The 22,689-nt window shown below is 36.1% G+C and overlaps 1 protein-coding gene across 2 annotated transcripts; it reads left to right on the top strand.

Annotated features, from left to right (window-relative positions):
* Positions 1–10,398: 10,398 nt before the first annotated feature.
* On the top strand, positions 10,399–21,170 carry LOC122087267 (protein DETOXIFICATION 44, chloroplastic). 2 transcript variants are annotated; one of them, XM_042656339.1, is made up of 13 exons: positions 10,399–10,807; positions 10,881–11,011; positions 11,467–11,625; positions 11,770–11,948; positions 14,156–14,291; positions 14,815–14,911; positions 15,033–15,133; positions 15,919–16,082; positions 17,164–17,235; positions 17,364–17,480; positions 18,969–19,064; positions 19,181–19,302; positions 20,296–21,170. In XM_042656339.1, exons 1-13 carry the CDS (start codon positions 10,491–10,493, stop codon positions 20,357–20,359), a joined length of 1,755 nt encoding a protein of 584 aa, XP_042512273.1. In that variant the 5' UTR covers positions 10,399–10,490; the 3' UTR covers positions 20,360–21,170. The 2 variants fall into 2 exon arrangements, with proteins under 2 accessions (XP_042512273.1, XP_042512272.1); XM_042656338.1 differs by having other exon boundaries at positions 14,815–14,927; positions 15,905–16,082.
* Positions 21,171–22,689: the final 1,519 nt, after the last annotated feature.

Genomic DNA, 22,689 nt, shown 5'->3' with positions numbered 1-22,689 from the left:
TGATATAGGTAGATTGCAATAAAAAAAAAAAATGATTGATTTGTATCCCTTTCCTTATTAAATAGGATACCCAAAATACTTAATCCATTCAATCTACACATATTCTACTGCAAACCCAATAACACTTTTCACATAAGAATATAACCATCCCAATGATCTCGGCAATGCTAATTATAGGGATGAGTTAGATCATATAATATTGTGCTTTAACCAGGCCTAATCCAGCCCAACTCAAATCGGCTCTGATTTTAACCTTGATTTATATTATTCAATTTAGGGCAATCATTCTATCCTTTTATTCGAAATAATGAAATCTAGTCATGATTTCTGATGGTTATAAATCAATATTTATGATTACTAATTCCAATCCAAATCAAGCGATTGAGCGATCCAATTTCCAATTCTTGGTGAAAGAACCAATCTGTTTCGGAGAAGCCAAACTAATATTTCATTCACATGTAATTTGTTATAGATCAGGAATGTGTTTGAAATTTAAAAATAATATGAAGTTAAATTATAAATGAAGTCATTCATATGGTATAAAAAACAAATAATTAAGAAACATGTCTTAATGTGTAAATTACAAGAAGTTCTTCTCCACCTGGGAAAAGTGAGTAACCAACACTCCCTCTATTGTTTTCGTGATAGTAGATTTACCTTAATACCCATAAAATACAAACTTTTAATAAATTTTCATTCAATTCACTAAAAGTGAAATGACAGTTTAATCATTAAATTGGCAAGAATAATGATTATCAATTGATAGACATAAAAGAGAGGTTACAACTTATGTTGTAACTGCCAAAGTGACAAACAGATTAATCCATTATTTATATATGTATATAATTTTTGCTTGATTATAACTTTTTAAGTTTTTTGTTGAATTATTCATGAATTTCCTTAATATGGATATACCTTTATAACTTATTAGAAGGTTCGAAACAATTTTGTATTTAGAAATTATTATTTATCAAGTAAGAAATGTAAATATCCATCAAGAATAGTAATTTCCATTTAGGCATGTGTTAAGTTCTAAATGGTAGGGGAGCTCATGTTCATTCCATTAGTCAAGTTTTCATTTCATTTTTTCTAAACAACAATATCATTGAACTATATTATTGAAAGAAATAAGTATTGCTCGAAAAGAAAGCAACATTGAGCACCTCATGCTTTATTGTTAATCTTGTTTCCTTTTCTGGTAGGACTTATATAGTCAAAAGAAGTTTGAGACGTTCAATGTTGAGCTATTAAGAGAAAAAGTGGGAAGTTGATCCAACTTTAAGCTACAAGGTAGTAACAAAGAATCTCTAAGCACCCTAACCGTCATTGCCACGGCAAAAAGACCACAACAATGTTTACATTTTGCATACACTAAACGACTTTGATGAATTTTGATGATGATAGCCCTACCACCAAGAGATTTTTTAGCCTTCCAAGAACCATCAATATGCATAACAACAGCCCTAATCCCATGGTAGTTAGAGCAATGGGATCAATAAAATACTTGGTTAGTTAATCCAAACCCTGTTGAGCGGCTTGAGCCCCAATCTTCCTATACACCTATAAGATAGAAAATGCATGTATATTAGCAATTAGCAAGGAAGGGCTAAAATGATATGAGATTTCTTTTATTAACAGAGAGGGAAGGGGGAGAAAATGACCCCAAAGTACCCCCAAAGCGAGTTAAAATTAACCATAACTACAGAAATGCTATAGTAGATTTCAAATGGATTGAGCTCTTCTATGGAGAGGAATCTGGCGGAGAATTGGCGGATATGGCTTTGGATCATGACACGTGGATATCAACACATGTCACGATTTGATGGAAGATGCAACAGGGAAACAGAGTATAGCGTTTAGGTTTTTGAAATTCTTTTTTTCCCTCTTCTTCTCTTCCTCCTTCATCTTCTATCTCCAAATCATGAAGACAGATATAGGTTTCAGGGTTTCTCCTTCTTATTCCTCCCTCTCATTTGAATGACAGAATACAGATAATTGATCATACGTCCTCGTCGGTTGCTCTCTGCAAACATCAGACATGAGAGAGTAGAGATCGTGAATGGATTAGGTTTTAAAAATCGATTCCCTCTTATATGCAACAGCACTTCATCTCCAAATCTACTACCTTTTTAAATGTTTTTTGCTTTGGGTTTGAAGTTCAAATTCGTTTTTCATGTACTTCGGTTCATAAATTGTCGTTGCCGCATCAATTACTTCCTTTCCCCACCACTTTGTCCATATTGTTTGAGACGCTTTAGGCATCTTGGTTTTGTTTGATAGTGAAACTTCTCTTTTACAATGGAGGAATCTATCAGCATAAGCCTTTTTCATTTGGCTGGTACTTGTGTTTTTGGAGAGCTTTTATTTATTTTTTCTTTGGGATAACTCTCCAAGTTTATATCATGATATGGATTTTTCAGTATCTTGAAGTTTTAATTCTTATTTTATTGTTTCAAATTGCATCATATCGTGACACTTGTCGATATCCACATATCACGATCCAAAGCCATCTCCATCAGATTTCTCTCCGTAAAGGAGTTGGATCTGAAATTAATGGTTCTTCTCATTTCCATGCATTTCTCAAGTAAATTTTGGCAATGAAATTGATGTGGGGGGGTTTTTTTTTTTTTTGGCCACGTAACAAATTGATAGGGGTTGAAAGTAATGAAGCTTAATCACAATTAGATGAAGATGAAGGCATTAAATACTGGAAGACAAAAAAGAATGACACCCTCAAAACACCTTAGTGTATATATATATATAGAGAGAGAGAGAGAGAGAGAGAGAGAGAGAGAGAGAGAGAGAGAGAGGTGCCAAACGCAACCTCCTACTAATTAAAGGGAGCAATTCCCTCTCCATCTTTTAACCAAAAAAAACAGAAAAGGGCAAAAGAATGAAAGTGGGTAATTTGGTCAAGGGGACGCGGAGTGGTAGTGGAGAAGGTACAGTTATCCCTCTACCGTATCCCAATACCCCAACTCCCAATAGCAGAGGGAGAAAACGTAGTCGGCAGTAATAAGAGGAGCTAAAATGGAAAATCTTGACTTCTTACCACCTGCTTCCATAGTCAAGCTTCTTTTCTCTCTCTCTCTCCTCTTAAGTCTTAACCCTCTCAACTCTCAGAAGACGGAGACTCCTATCCCACCCTCTTCCCTGGTTCCACACGTCCCCTCGCTCCTATAAATAGACCCTCTCACCCTTCTTTACCCACTCATCCCACCCACCCAACTCTCCTCTTCTGTGGAATCTTCTTCAGAGAGGCGGCAGTGAGAGAGAGAGAGAGAGAGCCTTGGTCCTCTGATTGTTCCTAGCTAGTTTGTAGCCGCTTCGATCACTGTAATGGTTTCGTTTTAGGGGTCAAAGTGTGGGGGAATCTGTAAAGCTCAGGAGGGATAGCGCCATGGATGATGTCAATATTGAACCAGAAGTAAGAAGGAAAGGGGCTTCTGGGACTTTCTTGTCATCGATAACGCTATCCATCCTGAGTTTTATGGGTTCTTCACCATACTATCTCCGGTGCAATTCCACCATTGGCAATCCATCCATCTTTTGGACCTCATATTTTTATTACTTTTGGTGAATATATATCATCACTCCCTACCTTCCTTTCCTGGTTTCATTTTTTACATCTTTAGTATCCATCGATGAAGGTAACTTTTTGATTCTTTCTTCTATTTTTTTTCTATCTTCTCATCTTCCTTTAATCAATCTCTGTTGTTTGGTTGCAACTTTGAAGGTTTCCCAGAAACCCTAATGGGAGAAATACGGAACAAACAGTGACTCCCTGGGTTTTACCCTTGATGGGTGATGTTTGACCCCTCTCTCTCTCCTTCTTTTCAACTTATTGTGTGGTTCTCTCTATTCGCAGGTTTGTGTTTTAACTTTTAAGCAAGGGATGATTGACCGTGGACGTTAATTTCCTTCCCAACTTTGTGCAGATCACAGGCTCAAGTCGCTATCTTTCTTTCCTTTGTAAAGTTGTATTATATATATCATAATTTCTCTATCACTAACCATTGCCACTTCTGGTTTTTATTTATCTTCCTCTTTTGAGTTTCCTTTCTATGGAATTTGTAAATAGTTCACAAATTAAAAAGCAGAAAATTAATTTAATTAATCTCTGTAGTAATTGTAATGTAAAAATAAGGGATTAGGAAGGGCATACTGGGAGACTTGATATGACTTTTCAGTACATATCGTGTCTCGAGTGTTTGGGACAAAGGAACCAATTTGGCTGCAAACCCTTCTCCCCACCTTCTTATTTTATCTTCTCTTCATAAAGAAAATGGGTTTTAAAAAAATCAGATTATGGCTGGTGGGGTTTTGAGGAATGTGCTTTCTCCTTCTTCAATGGAGAATCCTCTACCCCAATGGTCCTAATCTCTTCACTTTTTCTCCATAATCTCTTCTCTTCAAAGAGAGAGAGAGAGAGAGAGAGAGGGTGTGTGAAGATCAACTATTAGTTTCTTCACAACCCTGCACTGAAAGAGATACAAGTTTCTACTACAAGACCTAACCTTTAATGGGTACCTGAGAGGCTATTAGTAAGATCTGTGATATATCCTATTCTGTTGGTCGAAGTCCAACTTTTTTCTTTGTTTGCGTGTTGTTCTGTAATTAATCATGTGCCGTTTTGTGGATTGCTATGAAAAGTCAGATGAAATACCTTCCATATTTGCTTACTTTCAACAACCGTAGTAGTCGTCTTATTTTAGGGGTTGCCGGTCTGCTATGGAAACGGCTTTGTTTGGACCAGATGCGGTTTTGGGTGTCGAGTCTTTGACTCTTTATATGGTGAAACTATGAGATTTAATTTAATGTTTCTGTTTAATTTGTAGATTATAGAGTCAGATGATGGAGCCTAGGCTTTCCCACCTTTGTAACAAGGTTATTTAGAGGAAATGTCAGAATTTATAAATATTTGATTCTATGAATTCTTCAATGTGTGGTTGAAGAGATTCTCTCTTCACCATGGATTTCTCGACCAGATGAGAAGCAACATGCATCATCATCTTAGACTTCCACAAATGAAAATAGGTGACATTGTTGTATGCTCAACAATAGTGGCATTGGGTGTATATCTTGGAGGAGTAGTTTGATTATAGTGTTTAATTGGGTGTATATCTTGGAGTAGTAGTTTGATTATAGGGTTTAATTGGATGTATATCTTGGAGTAGTAGTTTGATTACAGGGTTTAATAGTGAAAGAAAGAACGCGACATTCATTTCTTCATGCATATTTATAGCTGAGTCTATTAACATAACAGATTATCACGACGATTAGGGGACACCGTTGATTGTTCACCTTTGATGTTGCATGTTCCACCAGTTATATGATCAATGAGAGGGTCAACACATTTTTATTTTTTAATAATTAAATCACATTTGGCAAAGTACACTAGAGCTATTAATAAATCTTGCCCGCATAAGATCATCCTAAATCCCCTCTCCTTTAGAAGTTTTCAACCATTTTGTATTTAAAGCTTTCTTGTATGTCTACCATCCTTGGCAAATCCAAACCTGTTTTTTTTTTCTAGTGAAAAAACCCTAACAAAATTTTACACTTAAGGGAAGAAATATTTTTACTGGGTACATGATCTGGACCATCAGAATTTTGTGCAAGATGAGCCTATAGAGTGCCAGTACTCCTAACCACTAGGTTTGAGAATAAGGTGAGATCCTAAGATGTAATGCAATTGTGCACTTCACAATCTACAACTTTACGCTTTAGGGAAGAAATGTTCTTGCTGAATGTAGGACCTAGGACCCTTAGAATTTGGTGAACCACTTCTTCGTCTTCCACAAATATTCAAACAAATCGATTGATCGAGCTCGAATGATGGTAAACAAGATTTGGCGAAACCAACACATAGATAAAAGGCTTTATTATTGAGAAAGTAAAAGGAGATTATACAGTAGCTATTGCAGGTTTCAATGGGGTTGGAGAGTTCTTCCATGCTGTAAGGCTTTTTCGTTTCAAGGATCTAACCCACGACGGAGACGGACATCACCAGAATCACGTGGGCATATACGACTTACAATGCTTCCAAACCCAATGCCAAATCCACTAATTCCGGAGGAGGATTTCCATTTGGACCATTATGGAACAAGTCCTAATAATCTAATTAGATTATATTATTTTATTAGGTATTATATTAATTAATCATATAAAAAAAGGTCAGAGGATCAGGATTTGGAGCAGGATTTGCATGCCGTTAAAGTTGAAACAACAATGCGCCGAGACCTGATCCTCTTCAGATCCTCACATCTTCCTCATCTTCTAATTAAATATACTTAATTACTATTAATTTATTTTGATTAAAGTATATGATACGATATCTATAGAAAGAAGAGTCACCAATTTACAAATTTACAAATACCCCCTCCCCTCCCTCTTATTCCTTTCTTGGAATGTGGTTCCCACTCCTAATCACTATTCACTTGCAGTCGTCTATGTCGGACTAATGGCAGTGTGCAGAATGGTGTCATAAGTAAGAGCCAAGAGGGTATATTTAGTTAGCAAACAATGTGGAGATCTTTCTACTATATATTATACATAATGTTTAAAAATATATATATATATATATATATATATCCGGCACCGGCAGAGCAAATGGAACAGCCGCCCTCTTTTTAACTCATCTTAAGTATTTAAATTACAAAATTATAGTAATGACAAGTCTCTCTTTTCCTAAAATAGAAAAGGAACAAGAAGAAAGCCAAATGAAAGAGGTTTTTTTAGTTTGGCAAAACTAGAGGTTTCGTAATTAAACAACTAATCTTTGTCACATGGTATAAATTAAAGAGTTGGAATTTTGTGGATTAATAGGTCTCAAAGGCTTCCCAAATAAAATTAGAATGGAGAGAGAGAGAGAGAGAGAGAGAGATTAATTGTAGGGTCTCTTGGTAGGACAAAGGAATTATGGTATATTTTATGAAGGATAGCAGCAGGAGACCTTGGTAGGACAAAGGCATTATGGCATATTTCATAAATAAAAGTAAATCTTAATAGAAAAATCATTTTGTGACTTAACACCTACGACCCTCAGCCCTCAGCCTCTTTGTTCTTCCAAGACATTGAATGAAAGAAAACGTAGTAGCAACGGCAGCAAGAGAAGAGCTTTATCTTGGTAGGACGGGGCATTATGAAATGAAATAAGCCATTGTTTTCTTTCGCGCGTTCTATGTATTGGAAGAAGAAGAAAAGATGAGAGTTGTGGGTGAGACAATATAAAATATATTTTCTTTGTATTTCACATTTTTTAAAGTATTTATTAATTTATTAATGATATATTGTTTATAATTAAATAATGGGAGAGGGTTTCCTAAAAGACAATGTGACCTTACACCATCACAAGGACCAATAGGAGTACACAAAGAAGCATCAACAATGGCGAAATTTCTATTTTTCTATGGGTGTGGGGTGACCATTTTGCCCTTCCATGTGTCTGGATATAGAAGCGATGTTGTTATCGAGGTTTCTTCTCTTTTTGAATAATATATAATATATGAAAGGGGTTTTCTAAAGGCAACGTAGCCCCTACGTATGGGAGCGCACATAAAAGTATCAAGGGTGAGATTTCTGCATTTCATGAGGAATGGGATAGGCATTTTGCCCCCTCTATGTCATGCGTAGGGCATTGCCTTTCAAGTTTCTTTTCCCCATATTTTATATATGAGAGAGGGTTATTTGAGCAAATGATATAGAGAGTGTAACAATGAGATGCGACATAATTGTTTTATACATAGAAAGGCAACGAGATCATTTCATACAATGACGAGAGAGAGAGAGAGAGAGAGAGAGAGAGAGAGAGAGAGAGAGAGAGAGAGAGAGAGAGAGAGAGAGAGAGAGAGAGAGAGAGAGAGAAGGTGATAGCATACCCTCCATGAGGATCCCAATAACCTTTTTATCCATGTATATCATGGGGTTTTCTTACTCACACCTCTTAAGGTATCAAATAATTTGTAATATTGTTTTTTTTTATCTTTTAGCATTCTTCAAATGAGAGTAAATTGTGTGTAACTCGAAAACATGCAAGACAATGACATCTTTTGATAATAACATAATGATAAATGACTTTCAATTTTAATTTAAAAATCCTATTTTACCCCTAACTTAAAAAACTTTAAGAATAAAAAAAAAATGACAATCAAAAGAAGGTATAAAATTTTAAATACACGAATTGACCGTATAAGTGTCACTTGAAAAATGCTGCAATCCCATATATAGAAGGACAAAGTTTTCTTGATCTACATGATTAATTATATAATATATATTTCAAACATGAACTTATTATAAAATATGTATTTTTTATTCATATCTTTTAAAAATATATATATAAAAATATTATTTCCAAATGGATGGAGTGGCAAGCTTATAACATGAATATTAAATAACTATGACTACTACATAAAGACATAAAATCATATTTAGTGCTCTTGCAACATTGCTTTCTAACCTAGAGAGCTCTTCACTCCAGCCTCCATAAGTCAAACTTTTTTGTCTTTTTTTACGCAACCATACCCTAGTAGAGGCTGGTTTTGTTTTTAACAAAAAAAAAATTAATATGACGAAGACCATTTTTTTGGGGGAGTGACATAATACGATAGACGACTAAGGTGCGGTTGAAACTTAGAAGAGTATTTATTACGCTAGGTGGTGGGGCTGCTATCCTAGTTTATATTGTGTCAACCATATTTTGTGATGGTAGTAGCTTGATATTAGACATGTGAAATATATAAAGTTTACTAATTGTTGATTACCTTCTTAACCTATATTGCATAATTAGATTAAACTCTAGTGTAAGTCTAAGAAAATTTGTTGGTTTGACTTTTGTATTCACTATCTTGAAAAGATAATAGGTTATGTTTGGTAGTCATTGAGTTCTAAAAACGACATTTTGTATTAAAAATAAAATTTTCAATTTATGTGTCAAAATACTGTTTTCAAACAAAAAATTGTGTTTTGTGAACCTGTCTCATAAAGAATTACACTAATTGTTTACTTTTTATCTTTTATTTTTTAGGAATGAAACCAAAATGATGGAACAAGGTTTAGTCATTCCATTATTTTACGTTTCTAGCATTTTTTTTCTTTTTCGATAAAAAAAAAAAAAAAAAAACCAAGTTGATACCAAACGCTTTATTTCGAATTTTTATTCCCATAAAACACAAAAATCGTTAGAAACCTTTTTTTGGATGATTACTAAATGCAGCCATAATAATAGTAATTGTAATACCATAACAAGTGTAGCCCAGGCCCTCTTGTCGAACTGCAGTGGGTCTTGCTTGGGATCTAGTGGCATTTCTATTAATTGAATCTAAAAAAAGGATTTTTTCTTTTGCGGGGGTGCTTTTCCTAGCTTTTCTCTTCCATAATGTTTGAATCCAAGATCTAATGTAATTTTGGTTCTTATAAAATAAAGTAATGGAAAATGTTTACTCCTCATATTGGTTACAAAGGAGAATAGAGTGTAATTCATATTATATATAATAGAAACTACAAAGGTAATGTTCCTTGGAAGAAAGACTCATTATATATGCTCTATTTTCTCAAAGGGGATTTGGGATTTATTTGCGCACACACGTATTTGTGTGCTCATCATCCTTAATGCATTGGATATCAATAACTGCTATTTTGTTGTATATTCTCTCTCCAAAAGCCACATTTTTTAAGCTCTCTTGGATACTTGTTTCCAAGGAGAAATCTCTCCTCTATAGATTAAGAATAGTCTAGACAATGTTGTATTCCCTCTCTCTCTCTCTCTCTTTTTTTGATTTGCCTCTTAGTTACTGTTCTGAGAGATTTTTGGGTTTTATTCCTAATGTTGATTGAACACAATTTAAGTGTGTTCGATGTGACTTCATAAGTAAATGCAACAACTACTAAAAGGCCTAAGAGACTATTTTATCTTGGAGGTCGATTTGTGAGAATCCGTATTACACTATGGAGGATGATTACAATCTTAAGGAGAGTGATCAGTGGCCCAATAATTGAGCATTATGCAAAAACTTTCTTATGATATATGATTGCTTCATTTCAAATATTTAGCCACTAAGATAAGTTGTATATTCTCAATTTATTTGACACGATTTCCAAGAAACTATTAACACATGCTTAAATATTTAATACCTTAGTATACTCCATTAAATTCCAATTTTCATAACCTTGGCCTAAATTGATGCCAGTCTTCATGCCTCTAAAACCGCATTATTTTGTTCTGACAAGTATTAGGTTCAATGGGCTTTCTAGATCACTGGTTGAAGTAAACCCTAACATTATAATGGGCTAGGGTTTTTGCCTTGCTCAGATCAATTGGGCTTTCCAGGCTGGCCCATTGAGAAGGAAAAGATATTTCTTCTAACTCATTATCCGTCCGTTATATCCGTTGTGAAAATTTATGGTTCCCGGGACTTCTCACTTCCCTTCTCTTTTCTTCTGCGCTTCTGTGAACGATCGTCTCTGTATAGTCACTTGGCGTAAACTGGAAAATGGCGAGTGCCCTATCTCATCCTCTTCTCTGTATATACTCGCCGCATCAGAATCGATCATGCTTCTGCTGCTCCACCACTCGGCCATATAAATCTCCAATTCTCAAGAGAACTGCCAATTCTGCCAGTCGCCTTCGAGCTATTCCTGGATCTTCACCTCCCAAAGATCATGTCAGTCCCTTGGAAGATCCCGCAAAAGAATCAAAAGTTCCGATTAAGCGTGATGGAATCGATGTTTCCATGGAAAATCCGAAGATGAATCCTTCCCCTAGTTCTTCCTTCCTCAATTCTGATTCTCGTCTTCTCCGCGGCTTAAGGTATTCTGAATGCTTTAGCTTTGGATTCTGAAAATTTGTTGGTGTCTTGAGTTTCATGTTTGAATTCATGCAGAATGTGTGGGGAGTTATTTAAGATTGATAACCTTGGATTGGAGATTCTGTCAATTGCAGTGCCTGCTGCATTATCTCTGGCTGCCGATCCAATTGCTTCACTGGTCGACACCGCATTTGTTGGTCACATCGGTATGTCAGTTGGTTATTGTTATCGAATTTCATATTATTTTTTATTCCAATTCATGTGGTCCTGATCGTGCAACTGGTGGACCGTTTATTATTTCGATTTTCAACAGATAAACTTGTTCTACTCTTCATAAGGATGTAGGAGTTTAAGGGATTATACTTGTGAGCTTTAACTTCGCAGTTGGGTTGATTTACCACCCCAAACACCACACACCCCACCCAGGTTGGGGAATGGGGCAGGGGACAGACAGAAGCATCTTGTTTGTTGGGTTATTTAATACCATCTTGTCAAACAAAGTTTGTATATATAGGTCCTCTTTGCTTATGAGCCACTGGGCCATGCATAAAGGGTTGTTTGAATTCATAAATGATAATGAGCTTCAGGTTTTTTGCTTTTACCTTTGTCATACCATATCATATATTATGAATTTAAACCTGTCCTGCTCTTTGTTGTGTAGGATCGGTTGAATTAGCAGCAGTTGGAGTGTCGATTTCGGTGTTTAATCTGGTGTCGAAGTTGTTTAATATCCCCTTGCTTAACATCACAACATCTTTTGTTGCTGAAGAGCAGGCCTTGGTTATGGAGAGAATTGATGCTAGTTCCACAAGTGGTGCAAGTATGAACTAATCAATCTGTATTAGTTGCTAAGATTTGTTTCACAATTTCACTTGTATATACACCATTGTTTATTCTTTTGATATATATATTTTCTTGGATTGTTCTGATATTTTATTTTTTCTTAATCTTGATCTGATACTAGGTAATGGAGGTTTTTCTTCTGGTTCTGAGCCTCTAGATGCCTCAGATTATAAGCAAAAGAAGAGATTTCTTCCTGCAGTATCAACTTCTTTAGCTCTGGCAGCTGGTATTGGCATTGCAGAAGCCACTGCACTCTCCTTTGGTTCGGGGTTCTTAATGAATATCATGGGTATACCTGTTGTACGTCGCAAAAATCTAATTATACATTACAAAATCTAGCTGTTACAAGAATTTTAGCTTTTAACATTAAGGGAAAAAATTGGATAGATGTTTAAGTACCATACCTGTACGAGGGCTTCCTCGGTGAACTCTGAAACCATAGAGGTTTCCTTGTCTTGCCTACCAACTCTCACTCTTTCCCACCTCAGTGATGATTCTTGCTTTTGTTCTTATCTGGAAAGTTTCTTGATAATGCATAGTTATGCTTCCAGAGGGTGCTCTTTGCAGATGGCTTGTTTTTTTTTCTTCTTTCTTTCAAAAATGCTTTTTGTTAAGTGGCAATCAAGTTGGTATTATTACCGTGGTTTTCCAGATTTATGCTAGGCTGGTTTTGGCTTGGTTGGGCTACAGTCCTTCTAACAGTCTTAGCTGTTCAAACTTTAACTGGAATCCTTGAAAATGCTAGCTTTGAAGAAGCCTCAACCACTGGAAAATGTGTTGAAAATGAATGCTAATCCAGTTCATAGAATAGATGAGAGAAAGTCTGATAGAAGCCATCACTGCTGGAGTCTTAGTGGAACCTATTGTTGTTTAGACTCACATATACGCAAATTTCAGTTTGTGGGCCATGACACCCTCTATCTGGAGATTTTTGCATCCAGGGTTGTTTAATCTGTTTTATGAGGTAAAAATGCGAACCTAGTTCAAGGCACCTATTCTTGAAGTTGGCTTGGCATTTCAGTGAAGCATGGGTGCCTCAACGGAGGTGGTGTCCTCACAATACTGTACTATTTGAATTGAGTCCAATCTAACAACAGAAATGGTTTGATCTTTTTATCCTGAATGCATGTATAACACACTTGACCTGGGAGCTTACTAGTGGATCTTTTCAAATGGCAGTACATTATGCGGCTGATTGTTATGACCTTTGATGAATATATGAACATAAGATGACCCTTGACCAGAATTAGTAGTCACAAGGATTGTATACATTTACTTAAATGTTATTGCAAAGAACATAATGCATCCAACACAAGCCTCTTATAGACCATGTCATGAAGGAGTCATTCATTCACTAGTTAGTTCTGATCATATTTACATATAGCCTCGTCATGTGAATACATAGAACAGTGTCTATACAGATTGTACATTGTACTTCTCCCCACACCACCAATATTGAAAGTATTTTTCTTCACATTCTATGTGGGTTATGGTACATGATATTAGAATTTCAGAACTACTACTGCTTATTGTTTGCCACTGTTGGGATCTGGAAAGTGTGTTCTTATTGTAAGGAACTTACCAGACCATAATTTTATCATGAAGTTCTCTTTTGGAATGTGTAAAAACCTGCATTTTTAGAAGTCTGGCATTTGGATGGGTACCACTTTTCAATTCATAATTTGTTGCAACAGGATAGAGGCCCTAAAACAGTAGTAGCACAAATATCTGGCGATCTGTTCGTTTTACTAGCAGTCTTGTTTGATTGTTCCTGTGTTTTAGTGTGCATTCTTCAACACAGAAAATCTTACTATTAGTCTGGCTGGATGTAGAGCAGGCTAGGAATGGGATAACACTTACAGTACATGCTCATCTTGGTGTTGGAATAGATGAATACTGCAAAGGAGGTCATTTTCTCAGAAATTGTCCATTTGAGATGATTTTAACCATCCATTACTTTCATCCTGAAGAGAAAAATAATGGTAAATACCATAGAAGAAATGAAATGTTCGTAATGTGATGTTTACCATATTATGATAAATTATTTTTGGTGTTGAAATCTTACTTGGACCAATCCCAGAGTGGTCTGTTTGCCTGCTTGTGCTGTTGTGCACATACCACGTGTTTGGTGAATTATGCATTATCTCTTCTATGAAGGAGAGTTGAACTCATGACCTCTTTATTGTGAAGTGTTGGACCTAGTCAGCTGAGCTACTCCTTGGGGTTATCTCTCTTCAGCTTTGTTGTTTGTTGTTCACTAGAGGAATTACTATATATCTGTACAGGAGGTTGGGGGTCCGGGGGATGGGTACTGCAAATTTTCTCAGCTATATAATTCACTTCCTCATTGAGATTTGTGTTTGTTCTTTGTGCTGCTTCTCAGTAATTAAGTGGCCTTCTTGGACATATTTCTCAATTGGTAGAGTTGAATTATCAGGCATCCTGAATTGTGTCAGTTTTAAGAGTTTGTTTTGGATGAATATTTACTTGCGCATACTCTTTTACAGGATTCACCTATGCGTTTACCAGCTGAACATTTTCTTACTTTGAGGGCCTTAGGTGCACCACCAGTGGTAGTTGCACTAGCTGCTCAGGGAACCTTTCGTGGATTTATGGATACAAAGACACCTCTTTTTGCCATAGGCAAGTAATGAACCCTTTATTTTCTATCTTGTAATTTGAATTGGTACAATAAGGTTTTAAAATTGCATGTTTAAAATTTTCAAAATTATGCACAACCTAGATCATTTATATTCAACTCAAATGATAAGAAATTTCCAGAATTGCCAACGGTATGATATTGCTTGTATATATAGTAGTTCAATACACTTAAGTAAGTTGTTATATGTAGACATCATTGAACTGGCTTGTTTTTAGGGAATCATGTCAGATAGTCTTGTTGTCTATCATTTGCTTTACATGTGTAATATGTTAAAAACAGTTGTGATCAATGTGGCTTGAGTAGCAACCTCTACACTAATCTATTTACTTTTGGTGTTTTTTTGACTGGATTTTTGACAATTAACAGCTTGGCTGAGGAGCTTACTACGGTTACTTTGTTATAGTGAACATTTTGTTAATGATGGTCCTGGCAACATCTTTTCTTCTCTTATTGTGTTTTTTGTATCATGAACAAATTTAAAGATCGTCTGTTTTGGATAATCAGGTGCTGGGAACTTCCTGAATGCAATATTGGATTTTATTCTGATCTTTCTCTTTGGTATTGGGATTGGTGGTGCTGCAATTGCTACTGTGATTTCTGAGTACGTCAAGAATGTGGTAAAAAATTTAGCATAGCAATGTGCTCAGTGCATGGCTTTTTATAAAACTATTACTTTCCATTACTATGCACTTTCTTCTTTAATTTTTCTGTTTTGTCTTCAGATATTTGATTGCTTTTATCCTTCTTTGGGAGTTAAACACAAAAGTAGTCCTCTTGCCACCGGATTTTCAAGGGAGGAGACTTGCCAGATATCTAACATCTGGTATGCATCCTACTCTTTATAGAAAAGACACCTTTTATAATATGATGACATCTTGGTATTTCAGAGTGATATTTTAATAACATTTGGTAACATTACGTAAAAGTGCAACAATATCTTTTTAGGTGGAATTCATATTAAATGCACATCTACTAAAATATTTTCTGGACATGGAACTTAAATACTTTCTGCTAGTTTTGGTTATGTTTGGAGGGCTGGTTTCCTGGACAAAATAAAGTTTTAAAAATCATGGACTACCAAAAGGGGGTCCATACTAGGGCATGGACTACCAAGAGGGTTGCATACCATTACAAAGATGCATGGATATACATGGGAGGGTACTTGATTGAATGAGGCTATGAAATTTGACACATGGCTTATCCAGAACATGTGCTCTATCCAAGGGTAGGAATTGCCACATCATCTATCCAATTGCACAATAGGTGGGCCATGCAAAAGTATTTTTTTGTTCTATAGAAACAAGTTAAAAATTTCTACGAAGATTAATGGGGTGTTTTTGACAATAAAACTTGTGAATTACTACTGTTGGACCTGTGTTTGAACCCCTCAAAGTGTGGTTTGATCTCTGTAGCTATCTATGCAGATTGAGATAGATTTTTAGGCTGGATTGGGTCTGTCCAAGCCTGGGATGAGCTGTGCCTAGACGGGCTGGGCTAGGGTTGGCATATCCCAGCCTCACCTTGGGCTGAGCATTCATGACCAAGATTGTTTACATTACTCATCTAGGATACTACGTCTTGGGTTGGAATTTAGTTGTCATTTTGCAGGTGGTCTTCTAATTGGCAGAACCATAGCGGTGCTTGGAACCATGACATTATCAACATCCATGGCTGCACAGGAGGGTCCAATTCCTATGGCTGGTCATCAAATCTGCCTGCAAGTTTGGCTGGCAATATCTCTGCTTAATGATGCCTTAGCACTTGCCGGCCAGGTAAATAATTTCAAATCATCAGTGAACAGAATAAGATTTCTTTGTTAGTTGTATCCCAGCATAGCTCAGCTACCCCTATGATATATGTGGTATTAGTTTCAAGAGGGGATACCCAGACAGGCCCAGATATATGGGACACTCAATTCTGAGCAACTAGTTGGTTAGGTGATTGGGTGGACCTTTTCATGGAGACCACATCTGGGATTTCCATACTTTAAGGCCAGCATGCTTTACTTTTTTTCACCTTGTGGACTTAATTCTTCTTTTGTGCTCCTCTGTTGACCATTCAAATGAATGTGATAGACTTTACTATCAACAGTGAAAGTTTCAATTTCTTGCCTAGGAGCTCTACTAGAAGTATCCACCAAATGATCCTAAATCATGTGCTAAAAATGGCCAATGCTGAAGTTTTGTCATATTTGTTGGTTTACTTCAGGGTTTTCTTGTACTGGTGTTACATTTGCTTATTTGTCTTCGAGCATGCCTTATTTTCCTTTTGAGGGAGATATTTTAAGTGGTTTTCTATTAATGAGAGGAATGTATGGCTTTTTCGCTCAAAATGTTTGCCCTCATAATCAAGATATTATGTCACTTGGTTTATTCTGTAGGTTAACTGCCATAACCTACAAAAACCAAATCTTTTTGCCTGCGTTGCTATGAAGGAAAACAATCACAACATGCAGTGAATCTCTTCATGATTTATTTACTGTTGTTAGTGAATAAAGCATGAAAGGATCAAATGGTGGGTATCATTAGTCCAAAAATGTCATAGTTTGTTGATATTCTTGATACCCAATAATGTTCTGAAATAGATATTGCAATCTTCCTGAAGCTACCCTAATAAAGGTAAATATAAGCAACAGGTGTATTTGTGTTCTTTATTCTCTTTCATTCAATTTGGCTCAATTTTCTCAAACAGTTAATAAGATAGACAGAAATTGACCGGTTTTTTGTGTTCATTCAAATTGGTTCAATTTTCTCAAACAGTTGATACAGATATACAGAAATTGACTGATTTTTCCTTGTTAAGCTTTTCTTGATGATGTATTGTTACATGTGTTGTCAATGTTTTTTTCTACAGGCTCTTCTTGCCAGCAGTTACTCTCAGGGGAATTATCGACAATCACGTATCGTAATTTACAGAGTTCTACAGGTTAATTGCTTCTCCATTGTCAAGTATTTTCCTGAAATTGTCTTTTGAGTTTCTCTCTTTCCTTCTTTGGTAGCTACATTTACTGCTGAGGAAGGACCTTTTTAATATGTTTTTTAATGTCCAACCAGATTGGGTTAGTAACAGGTGTTGCTTTGGCTGTCATCTTGTTCCTTGCCTTTGGGACCTTCTCTGGTTTATTTAGCACAGATACTGCCGTTCTGGAAATTGCCTGCTCTGGTGTTTTGGTGAGAAACTTCCATTATGTATATGATTTTCTATAGAAGAGGAAAGCTAAGGTACCTGCTGGATATGGTGCAAATGATGGGCTTGCAATGTGTAGGACTTACCATTCAATGGGCTCAAGTAGAAGAGCCATCTACTTGCATCTAAGGGGATCATCTTACAATGGGCATGAAGAAGAGTGAAGTTACATTTTTACATTTTTTTAGAGTGAAGTTACATTTTGACATTTTTTTCAGTAGTCTGAGTTATGTATTTTCTGGCCAACTAATTTCAAATAAAACAAACAAATCATAGATCTAGTTGTAAGAAAATAGAATACCATACCAATTAATTTATTTAGTCAATATCTAGAACCATTGAAGTTCAGGACATCCTAAGAAATTGAATAAAATACATAACTCAGACTACTCAATATTTTAGCTCAGTAGAGAGGGAAAAGAAAAACATTCCATGATGGCCTAAGATTTGTCCCCCTAAGGTCTACTGCAGGTTTTTCCAGTCATCCCAACGCTATTGACAATGTCCAATGATGTTTCTCATTCTTGATGGCAATATCTATTGGAGCAAATTGAGGAGCTATAAGATGAGTTGACCTTTCTGAACCCATGTTCATCGTGGTGTAAATTTATGCCATATGGGTCCAGGTACTGGTGTCAGGTGCATCTATGTTTGTAGGAGTTGGACCATCTTACACGAAGGTTCTAAATCTTGGTTTTGAGGCCGGTTTCAACCCTGGCCAAAACCAAGACAACTTGGATCTCGTTTCGAGGTTTCGACCCTGGGTTTTGACCTTGGGCCTCCCTGGGTTGAAACCCAAGGGAAAAAATTGGTTTTCAACCATGCATTTTGACCATGGGTTTCACAAAGCTCGAAACCAAGACAACTCGGAGATTTCGGTCAGTTTCAAAACTGAGAACCATGTCTGACACTATATACTAACTTGGGTCTGGGGACCAAGTTAGGTATGTTAATTTCCAATTAAGTAAAACTGGTTACATACAACTGTCAAACAACACAATGCATCTATGAACATGCTGCAACACAATGAAAATCCTTCAGCATAACAAGGTGCCAACCATTGCATGCAGTCTGACTATAACTGAGGTTTGGAATTGTCACACCCACACACACACACACACACACACACACACACACACTGTACCAGAAACAGAAACAGATTTATAGCAAGACAGGTATGGGTTTTGCTTCTGGGGATGTTGTTGCCAACAATTTGACTGTTAAATACCTTAGTCATCCAAATATGGTTTGGTTTATTGGGATCCCATCTTGTATTTTCTAGATTTTATTGACAAAAGATGCAAAATAATCAGATTTGATTATCTGATTAAATTCATTTTTTTGGCATTGATGATCCCCAAGTACATATGTTGTCCTCCATGTTGTTGAGGTGGTGGGTACCTTAGATTTTCTCTGGTTCTTATGGGTACAAGTATGTGAAGGCAATCCGATAGTAACAGAAGATTTTGCAGTTTGTTGCTGGATCTCAGCCAATGAATGCCCTTGCATTTGTTTTTGATGGACTCTACTACGGTGTATCAGACTTTGCATATGCTGCATATTCAATGGTATATCTTGTCTCTGTTGCCAGATTTTCATATTTTGGCTTTTCTTTCGCCATGTATGTGTTTTCTCTTCGAAATTAGGATCCTCTGACATTAGATGGGGATCTTATTATTCTCAGGTGTTTGTTGGACTGACCTCTTCAGTATTCCTATTGGTGGCTGCTCCTATGTTTGGCCTTGCTGGAGTCTGGGCAGGGTTGTTTCTTTTCATGACCCTGCGAGTAGCTGCTGGATTTTGGAGGTAGTCTAAAACTCGAGCCAAGGAATTTGTTAACTGGTTTTATAAGTGGAAAATTAATTGGGAATCTTTTATTACTCCTTTGATCATGTGGATATTTGACCATTAATCGTCAAATTGGTCGCAATTTCAAAATATGAACATCAAATGATCATTCACTTCTCCAGTGAAATTACATGGCTGGATTTACAATAATTTCAGCTCCTAATGATCTGACAGATAAACTTATTTTGAGAATAGGAATAAATAAAGTGCTTAGGAATATCAGTTATATAAAATATATAAACATATATATATATATATATATATGAAAACCATCCAAAACATTGCCCAGTCTTTTAAATAGAAAAAAAATATATTATTTATTTTGGGTCTTCGTTTTCTTTTCTTGGGTTGGGGAGGGGGGAGCGGGGGAGGGATAAAAATATTTAAATGAGAAAATCAGTTGCCACCTGGATTAGGGACCCGGCACAAAATCTGAGGTGTCTTAATGACAGCCTAGTTTAGCTATCACATTTTCTGCCTGGCAAAGCCTTCCTATGCTCTGTTCTGATGCCCAATGACTGAGTATAGAAAAAAAATTAACATTTATGCTAAATTATGCCTAAGAGCTAAGTGTTGTGATCTAGGTGAAATATGAAACGAAAAGAAACATCCACACTTTACTGCTAACGATTATCACTGAAGTCAGCAACACAATGCTGAAGTGTAAGTAATCAGATGGTCAAATAATCGTAACCCTACTCTCAATGTCAACTGTAGAATGTTCGTTATGTGTGGAGAAATGATCCTAAACTAAAAGATGGTGCATTCGAGTTGGTTCAGTGTTAGCTTTAGTTAGCTGCAGAATATGGTGTCTAAGCTCATCCTGTAGATGGTCTGCATCTCACGTAGATACTGAACTCCCTATTCTTTTTAAAGATATTAATCATGTTACAGGTTGTAAAAATTTTCTAGGCCTTTTCTTTTTCTGTAATCAATGTTTTTGTTTTGCAGGCTGGGTTCCCAAGGTGGACCATGGAAAATGATTTGGTTGGAGATGGATAGATCAAAAGAATGACTGAGATTGACGTGGTTAAATTAAAACCATATGTTTGCTTACAATGGTGAACTTCATTATTGTTAAGGAGAACTGGTGACCTGCCTCATGGATTCAGAACCAAAGAAAACCTAACAAATCAAGGAACTCTGAGCTTCAACTACCAGTATTCCTTCTTGTAAAGTTGTTCATATTGGCTGATTGAATGCGATGCTGAACTTGCTGCTTTTTGGATTTCAAAAGATTGAGTCAGCAATGACCAAAATTAACCTTGGATAAACTATGGAGGCTGATTCATGCTATTATCCTAGAATACATCTTCACCGGAACTGTACACTCATGAGCAATTGCTAGTGTTGTCGGGGCCAAGGTTATGAAGATCCCAAGTGCTATAGAAGGGTTGTGTTTTGGAAACTAATCTTATAATGTCTGATAGAATTGGTATGAATGGTTTCAGCTGGCTGTTGACTGTTCATAGAGCTAACCGGTGCTAGCAAGGGTGGAAATACAAGGCAGAATCAATGTCAATGGCTAGGCATTATCAAGTTCAGTTAATCTTCCGAAGATGCTTGTAATTCTGTAAATTCATCAAGCTTTATCAACTTCAGATTCTGTTGTAAAATTTTGATGCGTATCTATCATTACTCTTATCTCCAGTCTCACCAGAGATTTTGCCAGAAAGAGTATGTACATCCTCAAAATTGGTCGGGATCCGTTTCTCTCTACTGTAAATTTTGATATTGTGCAGCAGCTGTCAGTAGAAACATGTTCTGGTGATGTACATTTTGTTCACTCCCAAATATGCAAATGGTACATCAGCTCTTGTTTTCCATTTCATGTATTGCATTCAGTTTTATTTTCTTATCAACATTATGCCTTGCTTCATGAGTGATATATATATATATATATATATTTTAACGACAGACTGTTCTGATGAGTTATATTCAAGCCTTGGAATGCTAGTTTTTTGTAGGTTATATAGTAAATTAAATTTAGGTCAGCTTTCCCTGCTACCAGTGATATTTTTGGGTTAGTTCTTGTCACAGGTTCAACTCTATTGTTTTCCACTTTTTTTCTAGGGTTGGGTTGGTGTTGACATCCAACCATTTGGAGTTTGGATCATTTAGATTGCACATCTGAAATTTTTAGAAAATTTCTATAATGACGTTGGATTGATAGTAAATGAGAATCTGATCCTATTTTTTAAACGTAGATTTTACATGCATTGATTCTCTCTATCTGCCGAGATTGGAAGGAGTAAAATATTTTGAGGATTCTTGTGATCGGTTTCCCTACCTTATGTTGCAGTCTTTCCCATTCCCTATAACAAATGTTTAGCCCAACTCGGTAAAGGATAACTTAGCCAAGTTTTTATTTGAAAACGAGTCAAACCGATTTGTCCCTCAATTTATTGATATGTCACTAATCAAGCCAAGTAGGAGAGCTCATCTCTATCGATTTCCTTTTCAGCTCTTTATTTGCATGTAAGCTTCCACCTTTTATCATGGAGTCAATTTCCCATTCCTGGAGTGATAAAAATAGTATAATAGACTTCCAATCATAGTTTTAAATATCATAATTGATATCGATCTTGACTAATACCTTATACTGATTTGCCAGATCAACCCGTATTAGATGATTTTACTCCCATTTTTCTTTAAAATTTTGATTTTTTAACTTACAAGCTATTACACCAATACAATATCAACTTCAATCAATTCCAATTCGATATTGATATTTGAAACCACAATTTGAATTCTCGTCGTTTCTCGTCGTTTAACAATCAAATTTGATGACCTATTTCAATCATATAATATATTTTCATTAATTTTAATTCAACCAAACAAGAGAAAAACAAAGTTTCTCTACTTATTCTCTCATTAGATTACTCCGCCGTTATCCACAAATTAGGCAGTTCCCCCTCTAGATTGACCCGAGTCAACACAATGCTCCCCCCACCCCCATAGTTTGTTAATAACACACGTTAACAGAACAAGAATTTGTCACATCACTAATAGGCCAGAAGAATCTTGTTCTCACACGTTAATGAAAACTTCTGCAACTAGGAAACCGAAAATTCCATTGAAAAAATCAGATTACTACATTTAGCAAAAATTTATAATATTTACATAATCATAAATTAATAAATATTTAGAAAGAATTTTTTTCTTTAGTCTAAAGTTGGGATATTTACATGCCCATTCCAGGGTAACATCATCCTCCTCATTTTGCATCTTCTACTATATTCAAAAAATGAATCCAACTGGGTCTATATGATCATAATCCTCTTTCACATCCTCAATAGTGTATAACCCCTCGCCCCCCACACCACCCCCCTCCCCCCCAAAAAA

Source organism: Macadamia integrifolia, chromosome 8, assembly GCF_013358625.1.
Source record: "Macadamia integrifolia cultivar HAES 741 chromosome 8, SCU_Mint_v3, whole genome shotgun sequence".
NCBI classification, from domain to species: Eukaryota; Viridiplantae; Streptophyta; class Magnoliopsida; order Proteales; family Proteaceae; genus Macadamia; species Macadamia integrifolia.
The sequence above is the reverse complement of the archived record's forward strand: the minus strand, read 5'-3'. Positions and strand labels throughout refer to the sequence as shown.

What these genes read in the sequence shown, in the direction of transcription:
- LOC122087267 (XM_042656338.1), top strand. Translation starts at nt 10,491, where the DNA reads ATGGCGAGTGCCCTATCTCATCCTCTTCTCTGTATATACTCGCCGCAT. An exon ending in CTGAGTACGTCAAGAATGTG is followed by an intron (nt 14,928 to 15,032) that starts GTAAAAAATTTA and finishes TTTTGTCTTCAG; the next exon opens with ATATTTGATTGCTTTTATCC. An exon ending in GTAGCTGCTGGATTTTGGAG is followed by an intron (nt 19,303 to 20,295) that starts GTAGTCTAAAAC and finishes TTTGTTTTGCAG; the next exon opens with GCTGGGTTCCCAAGGTGGAC.